The sequence below is a fragment of the Macaca thibetana genome, chromosome 13 (genome assembly GCF_024542745.1).
Source record: "Macaca thibetana thibetana isolate TM-01 chromosome 13, ASM2454274v1, whole genome shotgun sequence".
NCBI lineage: Eukaryota > Metazoa > Chordata > Mammalia > Primates > Cercopithecidae > Macaca > Macaca thibetana.
The window spans coordinates 97478300-97504723 of record NC_065590.1 but is presented as its reverse complement, the minus strand read 5'-3'; the positions used below and the strand labels follow the sequence as shown (position 1 = coordinate 97504723).

The 26424-nt window shown below is 40.8% G+C and overlaps 1 protein-coding gene across 1 annotated transcript in view; it reads right to left on the bottom strand.

The window, feature by feature from the left end:
* Nucleotides 1-26424, bottom strand: part of YWHAQ (tyrosine 3-monooxygenase/tryptophan 5-monooxygenase activation protein theta) — a 49368-nt gene that overhangs the window by 4951 nt on the left and 17993 nt on the right. Inside the window, exon 3 of the mRNA XM_050753948.1 lies at nt 2456-2579. Coding sequence (XP_050609905.1) covers nt 2456-2579 — 124 coding nt within the window. The remainder of the gene's footprint in view (nt 1-2455; nt 2580-26424) is intronic.

The window sequence follows — 26424 nt, the reverse complement described above, 5'->3', positions numbered from 1 at the left end:
AGCTAGGCATGGTGGTGCATGTCTGTAGCTCTAGCTACTTGGGAGGCTGAGGTGGGAAGGACCCCTTGAACCCAGGAGGTTGAAGCTGCAGTGAGCCAAGATCATGCTGCTGCACTCCGAATGTGCGTGACAGAGTTTGTCACAAACAAACAAACAAAACAAAAAACCAGTTTAGAATGTTGCTTACATATAAACAGCTTAATGGAAAAAAACATGAGATATTATAGTAAACCAGACTTTTTTCCATCCCTAGGCTAAAACTATTTTCTTATTTTATGTCTTTTAACTCTATTACTTGGAAATGCAGCAATGAAAAATAATTTGGATGGGGTGCGGTGGCTCACACCTGTAATCCCAGCACTTTGGAAGGCCGAGGCGGGCAGATCACCTGAGGTTGGGAGTTCAAGACCAGCCCGACAACATGGAGAAACCCCAGCTATACTAATAACACAAAAATTAGCTGGGAGTGGTGGTGCATCCCTGTAATCCCAGCTACTTGGGAGGCTGAGGCATGAGCCTCACTTGAACTCAGGAGGCAGAGCTTGCGGTGAGCCAAGATCACACCATTGCACTTCAGCCTGGTTAACGAGAGCGAAACTCCGTCTCAAAAATGATGATGATGATGATGATAATAATAATAATAATAATAATTTGACTGGAATACCCTTTCCCGAAATAATGTGAACTTTACAAAGATCATCAACACCAAAATCTCTATTTTTCTGATTTGGAGAAATACTGATTCTTAGTATCAAGAGATACTATGTGAAAGGCAATATAAAAGTTTCAATACATAGGACAAAATCTGCTCTGACCTGAGTTTGATTACTGGCCTAATTAAAATGGTACTCTCCTTTCACAAAATGTTCAGTATTACCAACACTAATCTGATTATACCCATGTTTTGAAAAGGGTAGTTTTCTGTATGAGGCCACTGGCCTATTACAGCTTTAGAGATACTGATGTAAGAGAATTAAGCTATCCCTTTATGACATGAATCATGTTCATCTTCCTTCCTCTGAAATGGCACATTGATTGATCTAATCCTGACTGGTATAGCCCGCATGCAATAAGAAGTTCTTCCAGCCTGACAAATTAGGAAGCACCAGTGTCTCAGCAATTAGGTTATAAAGACAGCCTATCTACAAATCCCAGACTATCAGAATGTAAATGGGACTACGTGTGAGACCGGAAAGTGCCAATGAGATCCTAAGGGTTAAATCAGGTTAAAGCTACAGCTATGTCTCAATCTCCCAAATACTTCTCTTTGGCTTTCTGATACTTAAATGTACAGTTCTGTGCCAGTATCATGTCCAATTCTGCTTATCTTCATGGCAACAGAAATTACACATCAGTAACAGAATAAGTTAGTTTAGTATACAGATTTTGTTATAGCAAGGTACAACAGTTTCTCAAGTACAAGTTCTCTTTATATATGCAGTTACACTGATATTTAGGATGGCAAAACTCTCATTTTCAGGTCATAGTAACTATTTGTAGGGGTATATCTTTGTAGACAGGGCAAAATTAAGAACAAAATAACAAACTTACTAGAAAAAATAAGGAACTGATCCTTCTATTACCTAGAACTTGATAAATCTGGTAGCAAGCACATACACTAAATTTAATGAGCTCTATCTTACACTCAGCTACCAGTATCCCAGGAGACACTCATTGCAAATAAATTCACTTTTTTATTATCAAGTTAGGCAATTTGGTCACTTTTTCCCATATCCATGTTTTCTATGATAGTCTAGGTAAATAAATAAATAAATATAGGTATTTCATACTAAAATCTATTTTTATGACCACTACTTGATTAATCAACAATTCCTATGTATTCAACCTTCTCAAGTAAAACCTAACCATATGGCTCATTCAAACTTACTGTGAAGTTGGAACAAGTTATACACCAGCAATAACACACTCATTTCACCTCTCCTCCTCAGAAATTTGATTATATGTAATTAGCAGTCAATGTTATGACCCCCTTAAAATAGACGATAATGAATTAATATGACAAACAGAAAAAGCACAACAACCTGTTTCCATGTTCTGTATGTAATTTCCAGTCATCTGAAGTTTTAAGGCATGATGACAGAAAGGCCATGTGAAATGCAGAATCACTCATAAAGTTTACACAAAAAACTCTGGAGCTAAAAATATGGTGAACCAAAATTCTAAAAAGCATAAAAGATTAAGCCCATTCTAAATAATACCATACGACATTACAGAGTTCATAGATGAGCTTAATTTTTTTTAAACAGCATATGATGTAAATTTATAACCCAATTTTCATTTTTGAGAACGTAAGGTAATACTAATTTTCTTGATATACATTGAATTGTTTTTAAGTCACAAAGAGCCTTAAGACTACGTATACTGTCATAGTATCCCATTTATCCCCATTTCTTTTTTTTAATTCTACTTTTGCCCATATAACAAATATACTTACGTTTTCGATCATCACCACATGCAACTTCAGCAAGGTACCGGAAGTAATCACCCTTCATTTTCAGATAGAAGACCTTACTCTCTGGATTAGTTGCATTGGCTATTAAATATTTATCCAACAATTCCTGAAATAAATAAGACAGAACATTGGGCACTAAACTTCTGCCTACTGCACATTATCATTAAATGATAAAACTTCTGCCTAGTGGGCATTTCAATCATTAACTACTACAGTAATACTATACCATACAAGCCTGGACTTGAAACATGTTCTTACAGCAGGGGTTAGGTTGTTGCCACTAGTTGCCCTGGGAGGCTTTAAATGATGTAGCCTATAGTTTCTAATGGTAAGGCTAGATTCTAGATTACACCAAACATTGTAATTTGAAACAGCCTGTCTGTTCACTCATCCATTCATTCAACAAACATTTTCATACCTGCTAGGTGCTATAATGGATATAGAGAAGACTTAAAATCAGGCCCCTGCCCTCAAGAAGCTCACAGTCTGTAAGTACACCAACTACACACCAAGCATTAAGAAAGATGTGGATACGGTGCTAAGAAAGCACAAAGAGAGAGCATCTGGCTCTGCTGGAGATGGCCTCCAGTTAAGACAGAATTCCCAGGGAAAGAGTATTTGAGGTGTCAAGAAGGAAAAGTAGAAATGCACCAAGCAGAAAACAGGGAGGTGCACTCATTTTAGGGAGGGGAAACAAAATGTTTAAAACATCAAGTACGAGGGAGAACAGTGCTACTCAGTGTCCTCTGCAGTCAAGTGTGCATCTAAAATGAGGTAAATACAGGAATCGAGAGTAAGAGGTTTAGAAACTTAGCACAGCAATTTAAAAGAATAATTTTAGGTCTACAAAATCTATTTTTTTAAAAAAGTTCTTGAGTGTGTCTTTTGTTCCTAATTTCATACAAAGAAATTTTCACTTCTAGAGGTACAGGATATGGTATGCCTTGGAGTATAAAAAGTCACAAAAGACAAATACGATAGAAATCTTCTTAGATTCAATTTTTCTTGATGCTAGTCATCCATTTAAAAACCTTTTTAGGGACGGGTGCGGTGGCTCATGCCTGTAATCCCAGCACTTTGGGAGGCCGAGGCGGGCAGATCACAAAATCAGGAGTTCGAGACCAGCCTGGTCAACATAGTGAAATGCGGTCTCTACTAAAAATACAAAAAATTAGCCGGGCGTGGTGGTGGGCACCTGTAATCCCAGCTACTCAGGAGGCTGAGGCAGGAGAATCGCTTGAACCTGGGAGGTGGAGGTTGCAGTGAACCGAGATGACGCCATTACACTGCAGCCTGGGCGACGGTGCGAGACTCCGTCTCAAACAAACAAAAACAAAAACAAACCAAAAAAAGTCTTTTTGTATTAAATATTACAAAGCAAAACAAAATTCTCATAAAAATGTTAAGATACTAATACCTACTTCATTGGTTTGTTTTGAGAATAAAACCAATAACAGATGTCAAAAGCCTGGAATAGCGTCACATGTTAAGTACTCAGTAAATGTTGGCTAGTATCAGCCTAGGTACACAGTTTGCCTGCCCAGGGAGAGTTTGAAAAGCACTGCTCTAGGAAAAGTGAAACTAGTGAACGTTTTAAAGCAGGGAAGAGAGAAGATCCTTTTTACATTTTGGAAAAATAACCACAGATACAATCAGTTAATATTACATAAAAATACTATCTGTGATACCAAACTGGCAAGTCTGGAGAATAAACAAGGAAGGTTGAGTCAAATTCACATAATTGGTAAAGAAAAGGAAAGCTGTTTATAAATTTAAAATAACAAAAGTTTAGAAAATACAATTCTAACCAAGAACTTTCTTCTTCTTTATCTGACTAAAAGTGGTCTAACAAAACGCAATCACTGCATCCATGGTTTTTTTTAGACAAAGTCTCTCTACTGCCCAGTGTGAGTGCAGTGGTGTGATCTTGGCTCACTGCAACCTCCACCTCCCAGGCTCAAGCGATTCTCCTGCCTCAGTCTCCTGAGCAGCTGGGACTACAGGCACACACCACCACGCCCAGCTTATTTTTGTATTTTTAGTAGAAACGGGGTTTCACCATGTTGACCAGGCTGGTCTCAAACTCCTGACCTCAAGTGATCTGACCACCTCGGCCTCCCAAAGTGCTGGGATGATAGGCGTGGGCAAATGCTCCTGGCCCGCAAGTTATTTTTAGAGAAAATAAACAGAGGCCATGTGCAATAGCTCATGCCTATCATCCCAGGAGTTTGAGATCAGCCTGGGCAACATAATAGGACCCTGTCTCTCCAAAGAATTTTTTAAAAATTAGGTGTGGTGGCACACACCTGTAGTCCCAGCTACTTGGAAGGCTGAGGCAGAAGAAAGGCTTAAACCCTGGGGGTGGAGGTTTCAGTAAGCCATGGTTGTGCCACTGCATTCCAGCCTGGGAGACAGAGCAAAAGAGACCATGTCTCTAAAAGAAAAAAAAAAAAAAAACAGAAAAACATTTAAAATCCTTTAATTCAAAAAAGATTTTAAATATCTAGATAATATATATACACACACACACACACACACATATACACATATATATATTTTTTAAGGGCCTGAGGCCAGAGAAAGTTAAAACACGCACACATACACACGCGTGCACGTGCACAAAAAAAATTAGTATAAAATTATGTATCGAAGTCCCAGAAGTTTATACATTATAAAAGTGATGAGTATCAAAACTGTGGCTCAAGTTGGAAAGTTGCTGAGCCAGGAGTGTGGCAACAGAGGTCATTAGGGCCACACCCAAACTAAAGGCAACTGTGACAAGTGCTGCTCCAGCATCACTACACTCTTAACTGTAAAAAGAACAGACGAATCAGATTTTCAGAATTTATTGTGCTCAACATCACCAATATATTTTAATAGTTATGTAATAAACCGAGACACTTGAATCCTAAAAAATTACATTACTTTAACTTTTTCCTCTATTACCATTTTTATGTATTATGGATGACTTTCATACTAAAAACTATCTTTATGAACTGAATTTAGGGTTGTGGTGGAAGGAGGGGGGTAGGAAGCAATAGTGAGATAGTCACAAAAAAGTTCTAGATCTCAAACTGACTCAGTCATTGGAATCTTTAAATGAGTGGATTCTGAGAAGTAATATCAAAGAAGGCAAACATAGTATTTATACCAAGAGAAATACCACCTCTGCCTGTACCCACACCAAGGAACCCTAATACAAAGTAAGATGCCTCTCACTTTTCTTGTTCCTCCAAGTGAGTCAGTCAGTTACAATGAAATTCCACAGGATCTCCAAAAAGGTGCCAGCTCTGGTGAAGATATTATTTATAGTCACAAAAAAAAGCTACTCAGTACCTTTAAGACCTAGTGCTCTGTTAACTGTGGTAGATGTGTAAGAGCAGGGGCTGAGAAAAGTCTGACCAGAACAAGGGTTTAGGGTGAGGAGTAGGAAAGAGAGAAACTTCCAGTCTAGCACTAGTCTCTCCTGAGTCACGCATGCTAGATGTGTGGGTGTTCACAAGGACTGTGGACAAAGGGCCTTCCAAGCATTCAGAAAGTTGCCAAACAGCTGCTGCATTCATTACAACACAGCCACTTATGAGCTAACCTTTCCTTTCTAAAATTATTAACTTTGACTACTAATTTGCATATAGCCATTACGTATGATTTACAGTGTTGGGCTTTTATAAACTGACTTGGGCATTACTTCCATCCTGGAGTTGTTCAGCCAGGTATCATGGTTCTTTGTCAGATGCCACTAGCTCTCTGTGAAGGAAACAACAGGTACAGAATAATTCCGTCTTTCCATATACTATCAGTAGTAAAGATGTATACTTTAGCTCAACTAAAAGACATAATGGATTCTGCTTCATGTCTTACCCAAATAATCAAGTCTGTATCTGTATTATCAATACCAAATGGCCGGGCGCGGTGGCTCGAGCCTGTAATCCCAGCACTTTGGGAGGCCGAGACGGGCAGATCATGAGGTCAGGAGATCGAGAGACCATCCCGGCTAACACGGTGAAACCCCGTCTCTACTAAAAAATACAAAAAAACTAGCCGGGCGAGGTGGCGGGCGCCTGTAGTCCCAGCTACTCGGGAGGCTGAGGCAGGAGAATGGCGTAAACCCGGGAGGTGGAGCTTGCAGTGAGCTGAGATCCGGCCACTGCACTCCAGCTTGGGTGACAGAGCGAGACTCCGTCTCAAAAAAAAAAAAAAAAAAAAAAATACCAAATATTATTAATACCAGATAGAATATAGGCTACAAATGTGTAATCTTTTAAAATTATTGTAAAAAATACAGATCAGAGACCAAAAACCCCAAACTGACACATAACTCCCTGAAAGTCTTCCCAAATAAGGGTACTGGTAAGAGGTCAGGAGGGAGGGCCAGGTGCCATGGCTCACGCCTGTTATCCCAGCACTTTGGGAGGCTGAGGCGGGTGAATCACTTGAGGTCAGGAGTTTGAGACCAGCCTGACCAACATGGTGAAACCCCATTTCTACTAAAAATACAAAATTAGCTGGGCGTGGTGATACATGCCTGTAATTCCAGCTATTTGGGAGGCTGACGCAGGAGAATTGCGTGAACCCGGGAGGCAGAAGTTCCAGTGAGCTGAGATATTATACTCCAGCCTGGGCAACAAGAGCGAAACTCCATCTCAAAAAAAAAAAAAAAAAAAAAAAAAAAAAAGTCGCCAAGAGGGAGCATAGTTAGAAGTGCCCCCACTATTTCTTCTGTACATTATTCTTATCAATTAAGCAGGAGCTCTCCCTTGTAAACTCTTTAGCAAATTTTATTATCTTGGGAGTTTTGGTGGGCTAATATTGGAGGTCCCTCTGGTGCTGACAGTGTTACTTGACTGAGGAGTAAAACGTGGATGGTAGTGTGTTCCTTTTTGAGAATGTGAAAACTAAGAGGTCAATGTACTACCCACAATAACAAGATGAACTAGTAATTTAGAACACTCTAGACCAAAGAAACAAGGTTAAGTAAAAGGAAAGAACATAAGTTATTATAGAGGTTGCTTTAGGAAATGCTAAAGGAACTCAGAATAAGTTTAATCTTAGAAAAACAGGACGGGAACAATAATAGACTATAACACAAAAGCCGTAAAGGGTAAGAAATGAAACTGTCAAGAAATAACATTAATGCAAATTTAGAACAGTAACTATTCCTCCTTTCTCCCACCCCCATATCTTAGAAAAAAAGGCTTCCAGAAGAAAAACAAAATCCCCATACGATTTTTAAGAGTTAACTACTGTATAAAACAATCCTACTTGCCACTTCAACCGCTTTTTCAAAATAATTTATTTGGTTTCAGCGGTAAAATTCTGTAACACTCAACAACTTAATCTTTTAATTCTAAATTCATTTATAAGTGATTTCCATTTTACAGACTAAGCTACTCTTGTCTCTCATTAAGCTTATTATGCTTATTTATAGGATTGATTTAAGAAAGAGTAGATAACTGTTATGAAGAGCCTTAAAATACAAGCAAAATAACAGGAAGCAAAAAAAATGTTCTAAGAAGTTTCAATTTCCTAATAGTTTACTGAGGTTGATTAGCAAACACACTATTATCATGCTGAATCTCTAACTTTAGGATACACGTATCAGTCATTATTTCTATATTATCAGTTAGTCAGGATATGAATAGACCCTAAAATGGAGCGTTTCTAATAAAGATAAGGCCAAATCTAAGCTAGAGATGTTTCCCCCCTTGAGACGGAGTCTCGCTCTGCCAACCCAGGGTGAAGTGCAGTGGCGCAACCTCAGCTCACCTGCAACCTTCGCCTCCCGGTTGAAGTGATTCCTCAGCCTCAGCCTCCCCAAGTAACTGGGATTGCAGGCACCTGCCACCACACCCAGCTAATTTCTGCATTTTTAGTATTGACAGGGTTTCACCATGGCTGGTCTCGAACTCCTAACCTCAAGGGATCCGCCCTCTTCAGTCTCCCAAAGTGCTAGGATTACAGGCCTCAGCCACAGCGCCCAGTTTAGAGGTTTAATCAGTAAAACAAAAAAGGGACAGAGTAACTCTGTGTTATGTATCAGAATATTGAGTTTTAGAAATTAGATTATCATTTGTGGAACTTTTATACTATCGTTAGCTCTATAATCTTGTAGGAAATCACACCTTCTCAAGTGTCTGTCTCTGTAATTATGTAATGAGACTATTATGATCTAAAGGTCTCTGGTCTCAGAAACTACCATTTTATGACTATACCTGCTAGAATTAAATCTCATAAAGGATTTGCTGCCTTAACCAAGAAGGCAGTGAATCACCTAAGACTTAATCCAAGTTGATCATATAACATCAACTCATCTATGGAAATATTTTTAATCATTAAAAAAATGAATGCATTAAACAGTCAAATGTCCTTAAAATGTCCATTTTAAAATGTTACTAATTAAGAATTGTTGGGCCAGGTGCAGTGGCTCACACTTGTAATCCCAGCACTTTGGGAGGCCGAGGAGGGCAGATCACAACGTCAGGAGTTCGAAACCAGCCTGGCCAACACGGTGAAACCCTGTCGCTACTAAAAATACAAAAATTAGCCAGGCATGGTGGCAGGCACCTGTAATCCCAGCTACTCAGGAGGCTGAGGCAGGAGAATCGCTTGAAACCGGAAGGCAGAGGTTGCAGTGAGACAAGATGGTGCCACTGCACTCCAGCCTGGGCAAAAGAGCGAAACTCCATCTTTTAAAAAAAAAAAAAAAAAATTGTTAAGACTTAGAATCCAAGAATGACGAATCAACCCCATTCTGGTGCCCATGTTAAGTTCATTTTCAAAAAAACGAAGTATAGAATGAAGTAAAAATTTTGAGAGATAGAAGCAATCATTTATTTATTTATTTTTGAGACGGAGTTTCGCTCTTTATTTATTTATTTATTTTTTCATAGAGATGAGGTTTCTCTATGTTGGTCAGGCTGGTCTGAAACTCCTGACTTCAGGTGGTCTGCCTGCCTCGGCCTCCCAAAATGCTCGGATGACAGGCATGAGCCACTGCGCCCAGCCAGAAGCAAACCTTATAACCAATGTGACTGATCCTATACTCTGTGGGATTTAGCAGACACCACACAGCAGACATCAAACTCAAGTTGCAAAGCCTAATCAGATCCTTACATCCTTGCATCCCCAAGGTTAAAACTTTTCATTTAATTCTATACCAAATTCCAAACCTCTACAACCACATTTTAACAATGAAGTATACTGGAGGAGTAAAGCAACCATGTGATCTGGCTGCCCAGGACCATTTCAGTTTAAGCCCACTGTCCGTCCCAGCAGACAGATCTCATTTTATTGTCTTTTACAGATATTGTGGTGTGTTTTTGTAGTTTTAACCAATTGAAGGTTTGTAGCGACACTGAATCAAGCATGTCTATCAGAGCCAATTTCCACCAGCATGTGCTCACTTCATGTCTCTGTGGCACAACCTGGTAATTCTCCCAATATTTCAAACTTTTTATGATTATTATATCTACTATGGCGATCTGTGATCAGTGCTCATTAATGTTACTACTGTAATTGTTTTGGGGTACCACATGCATGCCCACATAAGATGGTAAACTTAATCGATATATGCTGTGTCTGTTCTGACTGCTCCAACAATCGGGTGCTCCCAATCTCTTCTATCTCCTCTGGCTTACTTATTCCCCGAGACACAAAAATATTAAAATTAGACCAATTAATAACCCCACAATGGCCTTTAAGCGTTCAAGTGAAAAGCTGAGTTACATGTCTCCTACTTTCAAAAGCTAGAAACAATTATACTTAGTGAGGAAGGCATTTCAAAAGCCAAGATAAGCTAAAGCTGGGCCTCTTGTACCAAACAGCGATGTTGTAAATGCAAAGAAAGAGTTCTTGAAGGAAATTAAAAGTGAACACTACTACAGTGAACACACAAATGGTAAGAAAGCAAAATAGACTTATTGATGATATGGAGAAAACTTTAAGTGGTCTGGATAGAAGCTGAGGCCAGCCACAACATTCCTTTAAATCAAAGCCTAATCCAGAGCAAGGCCTTAATTCTCTTCAATTCGATGAAGGCTGAGAGAAGTAAGGAAGCTGCGTAAGAAAAATTTGAAGCTAGGAGAGGTTGATTCATGAGGTTGACCAAAAGAAGCCACCACCTCCAGAACATAAAAGTACAGGGTAAAGGTGCAAGTGCTAATGTAGAGCTGCAGTAAGTTATCCAGAAGATCTAGCTAATATCACTGATGAATGAAGGTAGCTACACAAAGTACCATATTTCCAATGTAGAAAAAACAGCCTTATACCAGAAGATGCCATCAAGGACTTGACTCTCCAGGGCCAGTGCAGCTGGTGACTTCAAGATGAAGCCAATGCTCATTTAGCATTCCAAAAATCCTAGGATCCTTAAGAATTATGCTAAATCTACTCTGCCTGCACTCTACAAATGGAACACCCAACCAAGCCTGGATGACAGCACCTGTTTACAGGATGGTTCACCGAATATTTTAAGTTCATTGTTGAGACCTACTGCTCAGAAAAAAAAAGATTCCTTTCAAATTATAATTGCTCATTGACAATGTAGACCCTGTTTACCAAAGAGCTCTGAGGGTGATGTACAAGATTAATGCTGTTTTCATGCCTGCTAACACAAAACTACATCCATTCTGCAGCCCATAAATCAAGGAGTAATTTCAACTTTCAAGTGGAATTATTTAAGAAATACATTTCATAAGGCCATAGCTGTCATAGACAGTGATTCTTCTGACGGATCTGGGCAAAATAAATTGAAGACCACCTAGAAAGGATTCACCATTCTAGATGCCATTAAGAACATTTGTGATTCATGGGAAGAAGTCAAAATACTAACATTAACAAGAGTTTGGAAGAAGTTGATTTCTACTCTCATGAATGACTTTGAGGACTTTAAGATTTCAGTGGAAATCTTCCACCTGCAGATGTGGTGGAAACAGCAAGAGAAATACTAGAATTAGAAATGGAGACTGAAGATGTGACTGAATTGCTGCAAACACACGTTAAAACTTGAACAGATGGTAACTTGCTTCTCATGGATGAGCAAAGAAAGTGGTTTCTTGAGATCTACTTCTGGTGAAGATGCCAATAACACTGTTGAAATGACAATAAAGGACTTAAAACACTGCATAAACTCAGTTGATAAAGCAGTGGCAGGGTTTGAGAGGATTGCCTTTGATTTTGAAAGAAATTCTATTCCAGCTGGGATGCCATCAAACAGCATCACATGCTATATAGAAAAATCTTTTGAGGGATGGGCATGGTGGCTCACGCCTATAATCCCAGCATTCTGAGAGGCCCAGGCGGGCGGATCACCTGAGGTCAGGAGTTCGAGACCAGCCTAACCAACATGGATAAACCCCGTCTCTACTAAAAATACCATATTAGTCAGGCGTGGCAGTGCATGCCTGTAATCCCACCTACTTGGGAGGCTAAGGAGAACTGCTTGAGCCCAGGAGGCAGAGGGTTGTGGTGAGCCAAGATCGTGCCATTTCCAGCCTGGGCCACAAAAGTGAAACTCTGTCTCAAAAAAAACACAATGAAAAAAATCTTTTGTGAAAGAAAGCACCAATCAATGCAGCAAACTTCACTGTTACCTTGTTTTAAGCAATTGCAATGGCCATTCCCAGGACCAGTCAGCAACCGTCAACATGGAGGCAAGACCCTCCACCAGCAAAAAGATAAAAACTTCTAAAAGCTTAGACGATCGATTTCCTGGCAATTATTTTCTATTTAAGGTACGTACACTGGTTTTTAGACAAAATGCTATTGTGCACTTAATAGACTACAGTATAGTATAAGCATGACTTTTATACACTCTAGGGAACCAAAAATTTGTGTGGCTTGCTTTATTGAGATAATTCACTTTATTGTGGTGGTCTAGAACCAAATCTGCAATTATTAATGCTATTTCTTTTCATTCTTAGAAATATCCCACTTTGGAAGACATTGTGTGGTCATCCTGTAGATAAGACTTAATATTATAATTCGGGCACGGTCTGAATTATAATACCCAGCTGTCACCATACCCAGCTGTCTTGCCCAGCCTAGAAACTCCACCACACAAAAAAAATATAATTCAAAATTATTACTTCAATACTTAAAAGTTAAAAAATGAATCATCCTGGTGTACCATTTAACGTTCACATAAAAGGTAATAAAACTTCCTCAGGCACGCACTGAGAACCACACATGTGATGCCATCCATGACTAAGAGCAGTTCTTCAGATTTTTTTTATTTTTTTGAGACAAAGTCTTGCTCTGTCACCCAGGTTGGAGCGCAGTAGTGCGACCTCGGCTCACTGCAACCTCTGCCTCCCGGGTTCAAGCGATTCTCCGGCCTCAGCCTCCTGTGTAGCTGAGATTACAGGCACCCACCACCATGCTCGGCTAATTTTTTTTGTATTTTTAGTAGACGGGGTTTTGCCGTGTTGGCCAGGGTGGTCTCGAACTCCTGACCTCAGGTGATCTGCCTGCCTCGGCCTCCCAAAGTGCTGGGATTACAGGCATGAGCCACCACGCCTGACCGGTTCTTAAGATTATTAAAAACAAAAAGTTGTCTATATATCAAATGAACAGATACTAATTCAGACAACGAACCATGGTATTAACCTCATTAATGCCAAAAAATAAGCAATTTTCGTAATGATACATTAGAGCTTTTACTTTTAAAATATTCTGTCCCTCCTCCTCTATTCAATTATCCTTTAATATAATAACTCCTGGCCAGGTGTGGTGGCTCATGCCTAAAATCAAGGCACTTCAGGAGGCCAAGGAATGAGGATGACTTTTGGCTGGGAATTCCAGATTAGTTTGGGCAGCTAAGCATGATCTTGTCTCTAACAAAAATTTAAAAATTAGCCAGGCATAGTGCCTCACGCCTGTAAGTCCCAGCTACTTAGGTGGGTTGTTTGCACCCAGATGTTCAAGGCTGCAGTGACCTATGATCACACCACTGCACTCCAGCCTGGGTGACAGAGCAAGACCCTGTCTCAATAAATAAATAAATAAAAATAAGTCCTTTTATAATATTTTATGCCTCCTTAACTAGGTTAAAATGAAATTAGTAGGTAATAATATGCCTATGCACTTTTTTTTTTTTTTTTTTGAGAAGGAGTCTCGCTCTGTCACCCAGGCTGGAGTGCAGTGGTGCAATCTCAGCTCACTGCAAGCTCCACCTCCCGGGTTCATGCCATTCTCCTGCCTCAGCCTCCTGAGTAGTTGGGACTATAGGCGCCTGCCACCACACCCGGCTAATTTTTTGTATTTTTTAGTAGAGACGGAATTTTACCGTATTAGCTATGATGGTCTCCGTCTCCTGACCTTGTGATCCGCCCGCCTCGGCCTCCCAGAGTGTTGGGATTACAGGCGTGAGCCACCACGCCCAGCCTTTTTTTTTTTTTAAATAGCTACTCCTGAGTAGCTAGGAGTACAGGTGAGTCCCACCATACCCAGCTGTCTTGCCCAGTCAGGAATGGAGTACAGTGCAGTAATCACAGCTTACTGCATCCTTGAACTCCTGGACTTAAGGGATCCTCCCACCTTAGCCCTACTATAGGGACGGGCTACCGTGCCCAGCTAATTGTTTTTAAATTTTGGAGAGACAGGGTCTCATCATCTTGCCCAGGCTGGTAACTCCTGGGCTCAAGTGGTCCTCCTGCCTCAGCCTCCCAAAGTGCTGGGACTACATGTGTGAACCACCATGCCTGATTAATTAAAAAAATTAAAAAATATATATATATATACACACTTAAAAAAAGATATATATATGTTTTTAAAAAACATATATATATTTAAAAAAACATATATACACACACACACACACACACACACACACACATATATATATTTGTAGGGACACGGTCTTGCTATGTTGCCTAGGCTGGTCTTGAACTTCTGGCTTCAAGTGATCCTCCTGCTTCAGCCTCCCCAAGTGCTGAAATTACAGGCGTGAGCCACCTCATCTGACTGAGGAACACTTTTAAAATGTACATTTATCTCCTGAGGTATAAGGAACAAAGTAATTTTTAATAAAACAGTATTTTCAATAAACATTTATATACCTAAAGTACAAACACAATGTAGTTGGATATTTGCCTCTAAGAATCAACAACAATAAACAACCTTCAAATACAGACTTACGATCTGTTCAAATATCATGAATGGCCTGACCAGTCAAGTTACAAGCAAAACAAAGTACAATTCTCTCTTCAATTTTTTTTTTTTTTTTTTTTTTTTTTTTTGAGCCGGAGTCTCTCTCTGTTGCCCAAGCTGGAGTACAGTGACACAATCTCGGCTCACTGCAACCTCAACCTCCCAGGTTCAAGTGATTCTTGAGCCTCAGCCTCCTGAGTAGCTGGGATTACAGGCATACACAACCACGCCTGGCTAATTTTTGTAATTTTTTTTAGTAGAGACGGGGTTTCTCCATGTTGGCCAGGCTGGTCTCGAATTCCTGGCCTCAGGTGATCCTCCCACCTCAGTCTCCCAAAGGGCTGGGATTACAGGCGTGAGCCACCATGCCTGGCTTCCCTTGATTTTTACACAGTACATGCATTCCTGGTTAATTCTGTATGTTATTAAAACCATAAAATAGGCCAGGCATGGTGGCTCAGGCCTGGTAATCCCAGCACTTTGGGAGGCTGAGGTAAGAGGATCACTCAGAGTCAGGAGTTCGAAAGCAGCCTGGCTAGCATAGTGAAACCCCATCTCTACTAAAAATACTAAAAACTAGCCGGGCATGGTCGTGTATGCCTGTAATCCCAGCTACTCGGGAGGCTGAGGCAAGATAATTGCTTCAACCCAGGAGGAGGTCGAAGTGAGCTGAGATCAAACCACTGCACTCCAGCCTGGACGACAGAGTGACACTCCGTCTCAACAACAACAAAACCCATAAACTAAAACTTTGTCTTTAAATGTAAAGCCAAATTAGGCTTTGGCCTCAGATAGCTCCCTAAGTTTTTACCTAACTGAAAGAGCAGCTGGACAATTCCTTACACAGGCCTGGACTTCTAAGTGTTAAAGGATGTGTAGCACCACTGACCTCTGTCCAAAGTCAGTGCTACCTTCCCCACCTGAGCAGAAACACTGAGAGAAAGGAATATACAAGCGTTACAGGAGCTCAAAATAAAAAATAATTATTTAGTTATGGAATTAGAAGAATTTTTCGTAAGAAGGTATCAAATGAGAGGCAGAAAATACAGGGGAAAAAGGCATGCCAAGGCAAAGACTGGCATTTGAAAAGGTTTATCTGCACAAAGATATAGAAAGTCACTGAAGGTGGTAATCTTTATAAAAGAAAAAAATTCTAATCACAAAGAGAACTAAAGACACCAATATTTCACAGTATTCACTATGAATTACATTTGACTGACTCAGTGGAATGCGTACTGGACCAGTAATTTGGTTTAGATCAAGTTCCTCAGTTTCATCTCCTCTTCTACAAAATACATTTGACCCTTGAACATAGGTTTGAACTTTATGGGTCCACTTTTCTGAGAATTTTTTCCAGTCAGGCCTCCCTATCAGCAGGTTCTGCAACCACAACCAAGCATGGATCACAAACACAGTATTAAGGAGATGCAAAACCTGCATATAAGGAGGGCCGGCTTTTTGTATCCACAGGTTCCAGAGGGCTGAATGAGGAACTTGCGTATGTGTGGATTTTTGTATACAAGGAGGTGCTGGAACCAATTCCCCTCAGATACAGAGCGATGGCTATAATAAAAAATACTCTCGTTTTAAGAATCTACAGTAATTCTGAAGCACTAAATCAAAAGGGCAAACTCTTAAGCAGATGAACTCAATAAAAATGTTTCCTCGGGATTTGTCATTCACAAAATGTAGCACAGTGTCTATCACGTAGGACTCATTATTTGTCAAATGAACATCAGCCATGGCCTGGCAACATGTTGAAACGGATGCAACAGAAATGGAATTTCATACACAATACCACTTTGAAGTGATACTTGAATTATTTTAAATATTTATTTTTATCAAAGTCATAATGTGAAATAGGTAACTAACAACCACTCAAAAATTCCTAAGGAAAAATGAGTTTCCCCATTCTGTTCCCTTTTTCTTTCTTTCTTTTTCTTTTCTTTTTTTTTTTTTTTTGAGACAGGATCTCACTCTGCTGCTCATGCTGGAATACAGTGGCATCATCTCGGCTCACTGCAGCATCAACTTCTAGGCTCAAGTAATCCTCCCACCTCAGCCTCCCAAGTAGCTGGGACCACAGGTACATACCACCACATCTGGCTAATTTTTGTATTTTTTTGTAGAGATGGGGTTTTGCCATTTTACCCAGGCTGGTAACTCCTGAGCTCAAGTGATCCTCCCACATCAGCCTCCCAAAGGGCGGGGATTACAGGCATGAGGCCACCACACACTTCTGCTCTGTTTCTAAGCTCCTTCAGGGAGTACTTTCAAAAAAAATCCTCACTTGATATGTACAATTCTTGCCCCCTGCCTAAGGCAGCCATCATTTACTAGTTTCTTGTACATTCTTTTTGTTGTTGTTGTTTTGTTTTTGAGACAGGGTCTCAATACATCACCCATGCTGGAGTGCAGTGGCACGATCTCAGCTCACTGCAACCTCTGCTTCCCAGGTTCAGGCAATTCTCCCACCTCAGCCTCCCCAGTAGCTGGGACTACAGGTGTGCGCCACCACGACCAGTTAATTTTTATTTTTTGGTAGAGGAGGGTTTTCACCATGTTGGCCCGGCTGCTCTCCAACTCCTGACCCAAGTGATCTGCCCGCCGTGGCCTCCCAAAATGCTGGGATTACAGGCATGAGCCACCGCGCCCGGCCTCTTGTACATTCTTATAAGGATTCAAAACATTTAAAATCCATGTATGGCCCCCTCTCCCTCATGTTAGCACACTACACATTATTTTACACCTTAGCTTTTCCATTTAACAGTCCCTCTGAGATAATTCCATGTCCATATATTTAACAGCTGCCTCATTCTATGTATAACACTGTATATACAGTATTCTACTGTGTGGGTACCCTAATTATTTATTTAGCTTCCTCTGAGGAACACTTACGTTGCTTCCGATCTTGGTATTTCCAACTATGCACCAAATGTACACTTGATCCTCAAGATAAATTGTTAAACTGTCCTCCCTGGAGTTAATTTCACTCCCACAAGCAATGCATAAATGTTCCCATTTCTCAACATCTTTCTGAATCCAGTGTGTAACAAACTTTAAACACCTTTTCCGGCCAGGCGCAGTGGCTCATCCCTGTAATCCCAGCACTTTGGGAGGCCAAGGCAGGCGGATTGCCTGAGCTCAGGAGTTCGTGACCAGGCTGGGCAACACGGCAAAACCCCCGTCTCTACTAAAATACAAAAATACAAAATACAAAAAATAAAAAAAATAAAAAAATTTTTTTTCCAGTCTAATGGGTGAAAAATACCTTACTACAGTTTTATTAGCATCTTTCCTTATTATAAATGCAGGTGAACATCTGTATATTCTTTTTTTGTGTGACGGAGTCTCACTCTGTTGCCCAGGCTGGAGTGCAGTGGCATGATCTTAGCTCACTGCAACCTCCACCTCCTGGGTTCAAGAGATTCTCCTGCCTCAGCCTCCCGAGTAGCTGGGATTACAGGCAGGTGCTGCCACACTGGGCTAATTTTTGTATTTTTACTAGAGACGGGGTTGCACCATGTTGGTGAGTTTATACCCTTTGCCCTTTTCCTAATGAGTTTTTCCTTACTGCTTTGTAGGAACTCTATATACTAATTAGTTCATTTTCTAGCTGTCTCTCAGATGAAACTATATGTAAACAGTCTGTCTGGCACCACAACTGCATTTAATATTTTTTTTTTTTTTTTTGAGACGGAGTCTTGTTCTGTCGCCTAGGCTGCAGTAGAGTGGCGTGATCTTGGCTCACTGCAACCTCCACCTCCCGGATTCAAGCAATTGTACTGCCTCAGCCTCCCAAGTAGCTGGGATTACATACGCGTGCCACCATACCCAGCTAATTTTTGTATTTTAGTAGAGATGGGGTTTCACCATGTTGGTCATGCTGGTCTCGAACTCCTGACCTTGTGGATCTGTCTGTCTTGGCCTTCCAAAGTGCTGGGATTACAGGCGTGAGCCACCACGCCTGGTCTAATATTTTTCTATTACTTTTTTTTTCTTTCTTTTTTTTTTTTATTGAGACAAGAGTTTTGCTCTGTTGCCCAGGCTGGAGTGCAGTGGTGCGATCTCGGCTCACTACAACCTACGCCTCCCAGGTTCAAGTGATTCCCCTGCCTCAGCCTCTCGAGTAGCTGGGACTAACAGGCACAAGCCACCACGCCCAGCTAATTTTTTTTTTTTTTTTTTTTTTTTTTTTTTTGTATTTTTAGTAAACTGAGTTTCACCTTGCTGGCTAGGCTGATCTCCAACTCCCGACCTCCTGACCTCGTGATCCACCCCCCTCAGCCTCCCAAACTGCTGGGATTACAGGCGTGAGCCACCGCACCTGGCATTTTTCTATTACATTAAATCAGATAAAACAGTACCAACACTTCTGACCAATACGAGAAACACACGTGAATATGACTATGTGATTTCAGCACAAATAAAATACACAAAGAGGAGACTTTTAATTGAAATGCAAATCTGAATTTGTCTTTCCTGTCTACCTGACCACATGAAATGGTAACCCATTTTAAAGGTTACTAAATTCTTCCTTTTTTTTTTTTTTGAGACAGAGGCTCACTCTGTCACCCAGGCTGGAGTGCAGTGGCGCAATCTTGGCTCACTGCAACCTCTGCCTCCTGGGTTCAAGCAAGTCTTCTGCCTCAGCCTCCCGAGTAGCTGGGACTACAAGCGCCACTACCATGCCCGTCTATCTTTTGTTATTTTTAGTAGAGATGGGGTTTCGCCATATCGGCCAGGCTTGTCTCAAAATCAACGTAATCCGCCCGCCTCAGCCTCCCAAAGTGCTGGGATTACAGGCGTGAGCCACCGAGGCTGGCCAAGTGTTACTAATTTTAGAGCAATAAAGAGCAGTATATCAGATTAAAACACACTGCATTCACTCTCAGTATGGAGTACCTAAGAAATCTGTGACTCACAACTTTAAAACAGATTCACAGAAACATGACTTTCTGGTTCTGGCAACATAGACTGAGCTTAAGGAGAATACCTCTTCTACTAAAAATAATCTAAATGCTAAGTAGAAGTACATAAAAATAGAAAAAACATACAGTAGAGCTTCAAAAGAAAGGAGAGATATATCCAGGCACTAGATAAGAGGAGGAAAGAAAGCTACAGCAGTAAGTGAAAGTTTGCAACACAACAACAGTGTGGAGGAGGCTGCGGACCACAGAAAAACTCTGTCATCGCTGAGAAGCAGGCAGAAATCTACTTCCTGGGCTTTTTGTTGGGTGGGGACTTCAAGATAAAAAGTAGTAAGAAATCTATTTCCTGGGCTTTTTTGGGGGGTGTAGTCTCCCACGAAAAAAAGAAACTCCAACCTATGTTCTGTGCAGGTGCTAGACAAACGTTTATTTCATGCATGATGTACGAAAACACAAGCTGAAAATGTTAAAAATTGGCTGGAGCACAGTGTGCCCAGCACAAATAATCAAAACTACTGTGTAAAGAGAGAGACTCTCACAATCTAAGGTACACACAAGTGCCATAAAAAAAGCAACATCCACGCTATTAAAAATAACAGGCTGGGCGTGCTGGCTCACACCTGTAATCCCAGCACTTTGGGAGGCCAAGGTGGGTGGATCACTTGAGGTCAGGAGTTCAAAACCAGCCTGGCCAACATGGCGAAACCCTATCCCTACAAAAATCAGCCAGGCGTGTTGGCGGGTGCCTGTAATCCCAGCTACTCAGGAGGCTGAGGCAGGAAGATCACTTGAATTCAGGAGGTGGAGGTTGCGGTGAGCCGAGATTGCACCACTGCACTCCAGCCTGGGCAAAAGAGCAAGACTCCAACTCAAACAAAACAAAAAAAATACTCAAGGGACAGATTCTCTATCATGAGGGGTTAGCAGACACAAATAGGATGGTCAGTTCCCAAGAACTTTAAAACTGTGTATAATAAAACATAAATATGCTGAAAATAATTAAATAATCTTTTAAAGATGTTGAGGCTAGATACACAGGGTTATTACAGGACTTTCTTCACCTCAGTTTAAGTTTGAAATTTTTCCTGACTAAAACAATCAAAAAGATTTTAAAAGAAAAACAGAAGCCAGGAGAAACGAACAGTATATACAGTGAATTTTATTTGTTTTTTTTTTTTTTTTTTTTTTGAGATGGAGTCTGGCTCTGTCGCCCAGGCTGGAGTGCAGTGGCCGGATCTCAGCTCACTGCAAGCTCCGCCTCCCGGGTTTACGCCATTCTCCTGCCTCAGCCTCCCGAGTAGCTGGGACTACAGGCGCCCGCCACCTCGCCCGACTAGTTTTTTTGTATTTTTTAGTAGAGACGGGGTTTCACCGTGTTCACCAGGATGGTCTCGATCTCCTGACCTCGTGATCCACCCGTCTCGGCCTCCCAAAGTGCTGGGATTACAGGCTTGAGCCACCGCGCCCGGCCCTACAGTGAATTTTAAAAGGCAGCTTGGAGGTGGGAGAAGAGAAGAGGAAGGGCTTTTAGAATTAAAAAAATGAAAACAACTTTAAAATTGGAGCTGGACAAACAAAATTAATAAAACAAAAGGCACATCTGAAGAAACTACTCAGAATACAGAATAAAGAATAAGATGAAAAAGTGGAAAAGTTGTAAGATACGAATATAAAGAAAAGGTCTAAGGTAATAGCCAACAGGTATTCCAGGAGAGAACAGAAAGAACGAGGATGAGATGTTATTCCAGGATAATGGCCGAGACTCCCACTAATGGCATAAATACCTTCAGATTGGAAAAGCACAATAAATCCCAAGCGAGATAAAATAAAAATAAATTCATACCTAGATCATGGTAAAATTGTAGAATGCCAAAGACAAGAAAATTCTTAAAAGCTACCAGAGAAATGACACATTACCTATAAAGGAAGAAACAACAATATGACCGACAGTTGATTTTTCATCAGAAAACAATCAAGTATCTTCAAAGTGTTGAGAAAAACAACTGTCAGCTAGAATTCCATAACCAATTAAAGTACCACACAAAAACAGGTGCAAAATAAAAGACATTTCCAGAAAGACAGATGTTCCCACTCATAGATCATTACTAAAAGAAACTTTTTTAGAGTGGGAAGGAAGAAGTAATGGAATAAAAGAAGTCATCAATTAGAGTATTAACAGTACCTAAAATAAGAGTACTGCAAAGGAATGAGTTGGCTATTAAAGCAAAGAAGCATGAAGAGGACAAGTGCTTCCCACATCTCTTTCAGAGGATTATCTAAATTTTTGAGGACAGTTACATGATTTTTTTCCTCCTTAATCTACCAAGTGTCTGCCTTTTAAGACCATACTTTCTAAAATCTGACAACTGAACTGTTGATTATTTGCTCCAGGAGAAAATGTTTCACTAGAAAAATCAAAGATCCTAAATATTTCAATAGCCTATTATCCATCTTAAGGTAAATGACAAGACGACATGGGTCCATTTGAGATATTCACTGGCATGATTTAACCAACATCTACATGCTAATAACTCACAAATTTGCTCCTTCCCTAGTTGTATCTCAGTTTCTTCATCTGTAAAACAGTTAATGACAATTCTTACTTCACAGAGTTGTTGTGAAGATTAAATGAGTTAACACAAACTCTGCTTGGTACATAACCCTCAATGGCGTCATACAGCACGGCACAAATCTTTCTCTTACATACCAGACCAAGTGCCTCCTACATATATTGACATCTGGATAGACCACTGGAACTTTAAACTTTACTCTTTTTTTTTTTTTTTTTTTTTTGAGACAGAGTTTCACTCTTGTTGCCCAGGCTGGAGTGCAATGGTGTGATCTCGGCTCACTGCAACCTCCGCCTCCTGGGTTCAAGCGATTCTCCTGCCTCAGCGTTCCAAGTAGCTGGGATTACGGGCATGCGCCACCACACCAGGCTAATTTTGTATTTTTAGTAGAGATGGGGTTTCTCCATGTTGGTCAGGCTGGTCTCGAACTCCCGACCTCAGGTGATCCGTCTGCTTCGGCCTCCCAAAGTGCTGGGATTACAGGTATGAGCCACCGCACCCTGCCTACTCATTTTTTAAAAATTAAATTTACCTTCCTGACACGAGCTACCATTGATTCTGCTCCCCTACTCAATTTTCTGTCTTAGGAAAAGTACTCAGGAGCCCTAGGCAGAAACCTAGGTATCACCCTACTGCTTTCTTTGGCCTCATTTCCCCTGCCTTCTATATTTAGTCACCCAAGCCCCTGGAAGTAGTTTTCTCCAGGAAGTCAAGACTAATTTGGAAACTTTTCTCAGACAAGTAAGCCTAGTATACTTTGAGAACATATATCTCCCTTCTCTTTATAGTCACTGAGGGAAAAGATATTTTCTTGTCTGAGTCTGATACATAACGACACTGAAGGATCCAATATATAGTCTAAAAAAGTGTGAACCATTATCAACGCACTAACAAATCTATCCCCTACAGTGGAGACGATGGTCCTTCAACATCTAAGCAGCATCCAACTCTTCTTTGGCATACCACACTTACTAAGCAACTTCCTGATTATGTCTTGATTCCTATGTGAGTCTATCTGCCTCCTGAAAGAGAACATACTGGTCATGTCAACACAGTACTGCAATATTTGTGCTAGTTATGGCTCACTGTAAATGAGTAAACTAACTTTCCTGGTTTTATGCACCAGTCACATGAGCTTGATCACTGTGGATCTAGGCTTGAAAGATGGCTCCACCCTGGTATAGTTCATAAAGCTAAAGGCCACACCATGAACTGCAGTAAACTCACAAGAGTAATGCTAACCCTCCCACTCCATCTTTTGGGAAATACCCCCCCAACACACTCCTAACTTCTCTGTAGTGTTACATGCCTGAGTATCCTTACATATTTTGAAATATATATATCTGCTAGATCCCAAACCTGTTTCTATAGTTTTTTTTTTTTTTTTTTTTTTTTTTTGAGACTGGGTCTCGCTGTGTCACCCAGAGGCTGGAATGCAGTGGTGCGATGTCAGCTCACCGCAACCTCTGCCTCCTGGGTTCAAGTGATTAATATCGTGCCTCAGCCACCCGAGCAGCTGGGATTACAGGCATGCGCCACCACGCCCAGCTAATTTTTGTATTTTCAGTAGATGGGGTTTGGCCGTGTTGGCCAGGCTGGTCTCAAACTCCTGGGCTCATGTGATCCACCCGCCTCGGCCTCCCAAAGTGCTGGAATTACAGGTATGAGCCACTGCACCCATCCCTGTTTCTGTATTACTTATTTCTACTAATTATTCTCTCACCCTCTGATCTCCCAGCCACCTAGGTTCATCCACACTACCTCTGAGTTTTCACTCTCCATTTCCCATTCCACCACAAGCTGCCAAAGTCCTACTGATTTCACCTTTATCACAGTATTTTTGAAAATCTATCTTCTCAGTATCATGCCTATTTCTATTACCCAAGTTAACCATAACATTTCACTTCAACTACTCCAATAATCTAACTGGTCTACCAGGTTTTTGGGTTCTTCTTTCTCGGATCCAGTTTACACCTTGCTGCCAGATTAATCTTAAATTCCATTGCGGGCATGTTAACTCCTGCTCAAAACCCTCAATGGCCTGTTAAAGGATAAACTTAAAGCCAGCCATTGTCCTGCAGACTCAAGGTCCTGCAGAATCAGACCCTAACCTAGAGCTTCCAGGTAATTTAAATGGTAAAGAGATATTGATCCCCTCAGTCACCACAACAGCAGGGTGAGAAATCCATTTTCCTCTGTACTATACAAATATGGTTATTCTGTGTGCCATTACACAAAAGGAGTTGGGAAGCATTGTCCTAACTGACTGACATCAACCTTATGTCTATTATGACCTTTTCTGGACCAGTAGGAGGAATGTGGAGCAACAATAAAGTGCCTCCCAAAAACATAAGTGGCACTCTAAGGAACATATATAAGTATTCTTTATGTCAGGATGCTAGGAATACAGCAGGTATTGGGAGGAAAGTTTAAGAAGCAACACTGTAAATACAAAATCTTTGAGCACCACTCAAAGATAAAGCCACCTGAGCCCAAGAATACAGTCTTTCAACAGTAAGGCAGCTACACTGAGGCTACAGGCAGCACTATTAAGAGTGACTGGTCATTAAAGTCATCCAACTACAGCCTCTTGTTGATCTCTGTGTTCACCACACAATCTTCTAGTGGTAATTTGGGTCCTCCTGTACATTTACCAAGAAACAATAAACACGGTTCGATCATGTCTCTTTGCCTGACTTAATCCTTGCAGCTCCTCTCTCAATAGACCAACAAATTAGATATGGGAGCCCATAAGGATGAGGGAGGGGACAAACCCTCAACCATGAATGTACACTACTATTTCACTCACCTAGCACCCTACTACCTCTTCTTTATCCTGATAAGAAGAGGGAAAATCCTTCAAAAATATATATTTAAAAAAATTTTTTTTTTTTTTTTCTTTTTTGAGACTGAGTCTGGCTCTGTCGCCCAGGCTGGAGTGCAGTGGCCGGATCTCAGCTCACTGCAAGCTCCGCCTCCCGGGTTCACGCCATTCTCCTGCCTCAGCCTCCCGAGTAGCTGGGACTACAGGCGCCCGCCACCTCGCCCGGCTAGTTTTTTGTATTTTTTAGTAGAGACGGGGTTTCACCGTGTTAGCCAGGATGGTCTCGATCTCCTGACCTTGTGATCCGCCCGTCTCAGCCTCCCAAAGTGCTGGGATTACAGGCTTGAGCCACCGCACCCGGCTTATTTTAAAAAATTTTATTGGGCCTTCATATGGAGCACTCATTAATGTGAATATGCCTTTCTGGATGAAAAAGGATTAACATCAGTGTGCAGACTAAAAATCACATTGCATAAAAGGTTTTCAAACTTTTGAGATTTGAGTCTAAAATGAACAAAAAAGGCATAAAACCCAACACTAGCTGGAATATTTATCAAATTAATGTCAGGAATTAAACAATAAGTTGTCATGATGTCAGAGACTATGGGCTCCTCACACTCAGTGGGATATGTGCCACTGTAGTTATAGTGACAGCAATAATAAGTCAAAGGGTAGTCTATGCAATCAAGTGGTTTATTATTTTTGTGGGCTAAAGAAAATAAGGAGCTAAAACCGACAGGATAAATAGGCAAAAGAAAAAGGGAAGCAGCAGATGAAGAAAATCCAAGATTCTAAATACAAAGCAGCATTATCTCCATGACCCAAATATTTCTCAACATCTTTTCCCAGTCCATCTGATCTCTAGCCACCACCATCCCACAACCCAGGCAAAATTACATACAGTAATATTGCTATCAACATCTGCTATAGCACAGTGGTGTCTTACAGGGAAAGGGACAGCCTTTTTGTGAGCACAGTATTACCTCGCCCCTGATCCAAACAATTAACCATGTAAAAAAAAATAAAGACGTAGTTGAGGAAAAATGTTCATCCTATCTTCCAACTCAGGTACTGAGGTGCTGTGACTGCAGTGGTGAAGATACCTAACAGAAAGATGGCAGCCTCTGACAAGTCATGGGACAATAAAGTACGGGTATGTGTGAGCTGCAATGTGCCAGTATTAGAGAAAATCAGAGTTTTTGTTCTTTCACTTCATCCAATGCAGCTTAACCAATTCTCGATGCTATTAGCAATAAACATAATGTCCAGTCTCTGACCTCCTATGTTATACCCCCACATTTGAGCAGCTGGATACTGAGTGGCCATAACTGCAACATAAAATGTTCTACCTTCTACTCCAAGATTCCCAGGATGTTCAGGTTTGGAAGAAAAGTTTAATACCTCCACTGGTGACACATACTACCTTCCCAATCTGTCAATCTGCATTAAAAACAATTACACATATATCACCATCATTTA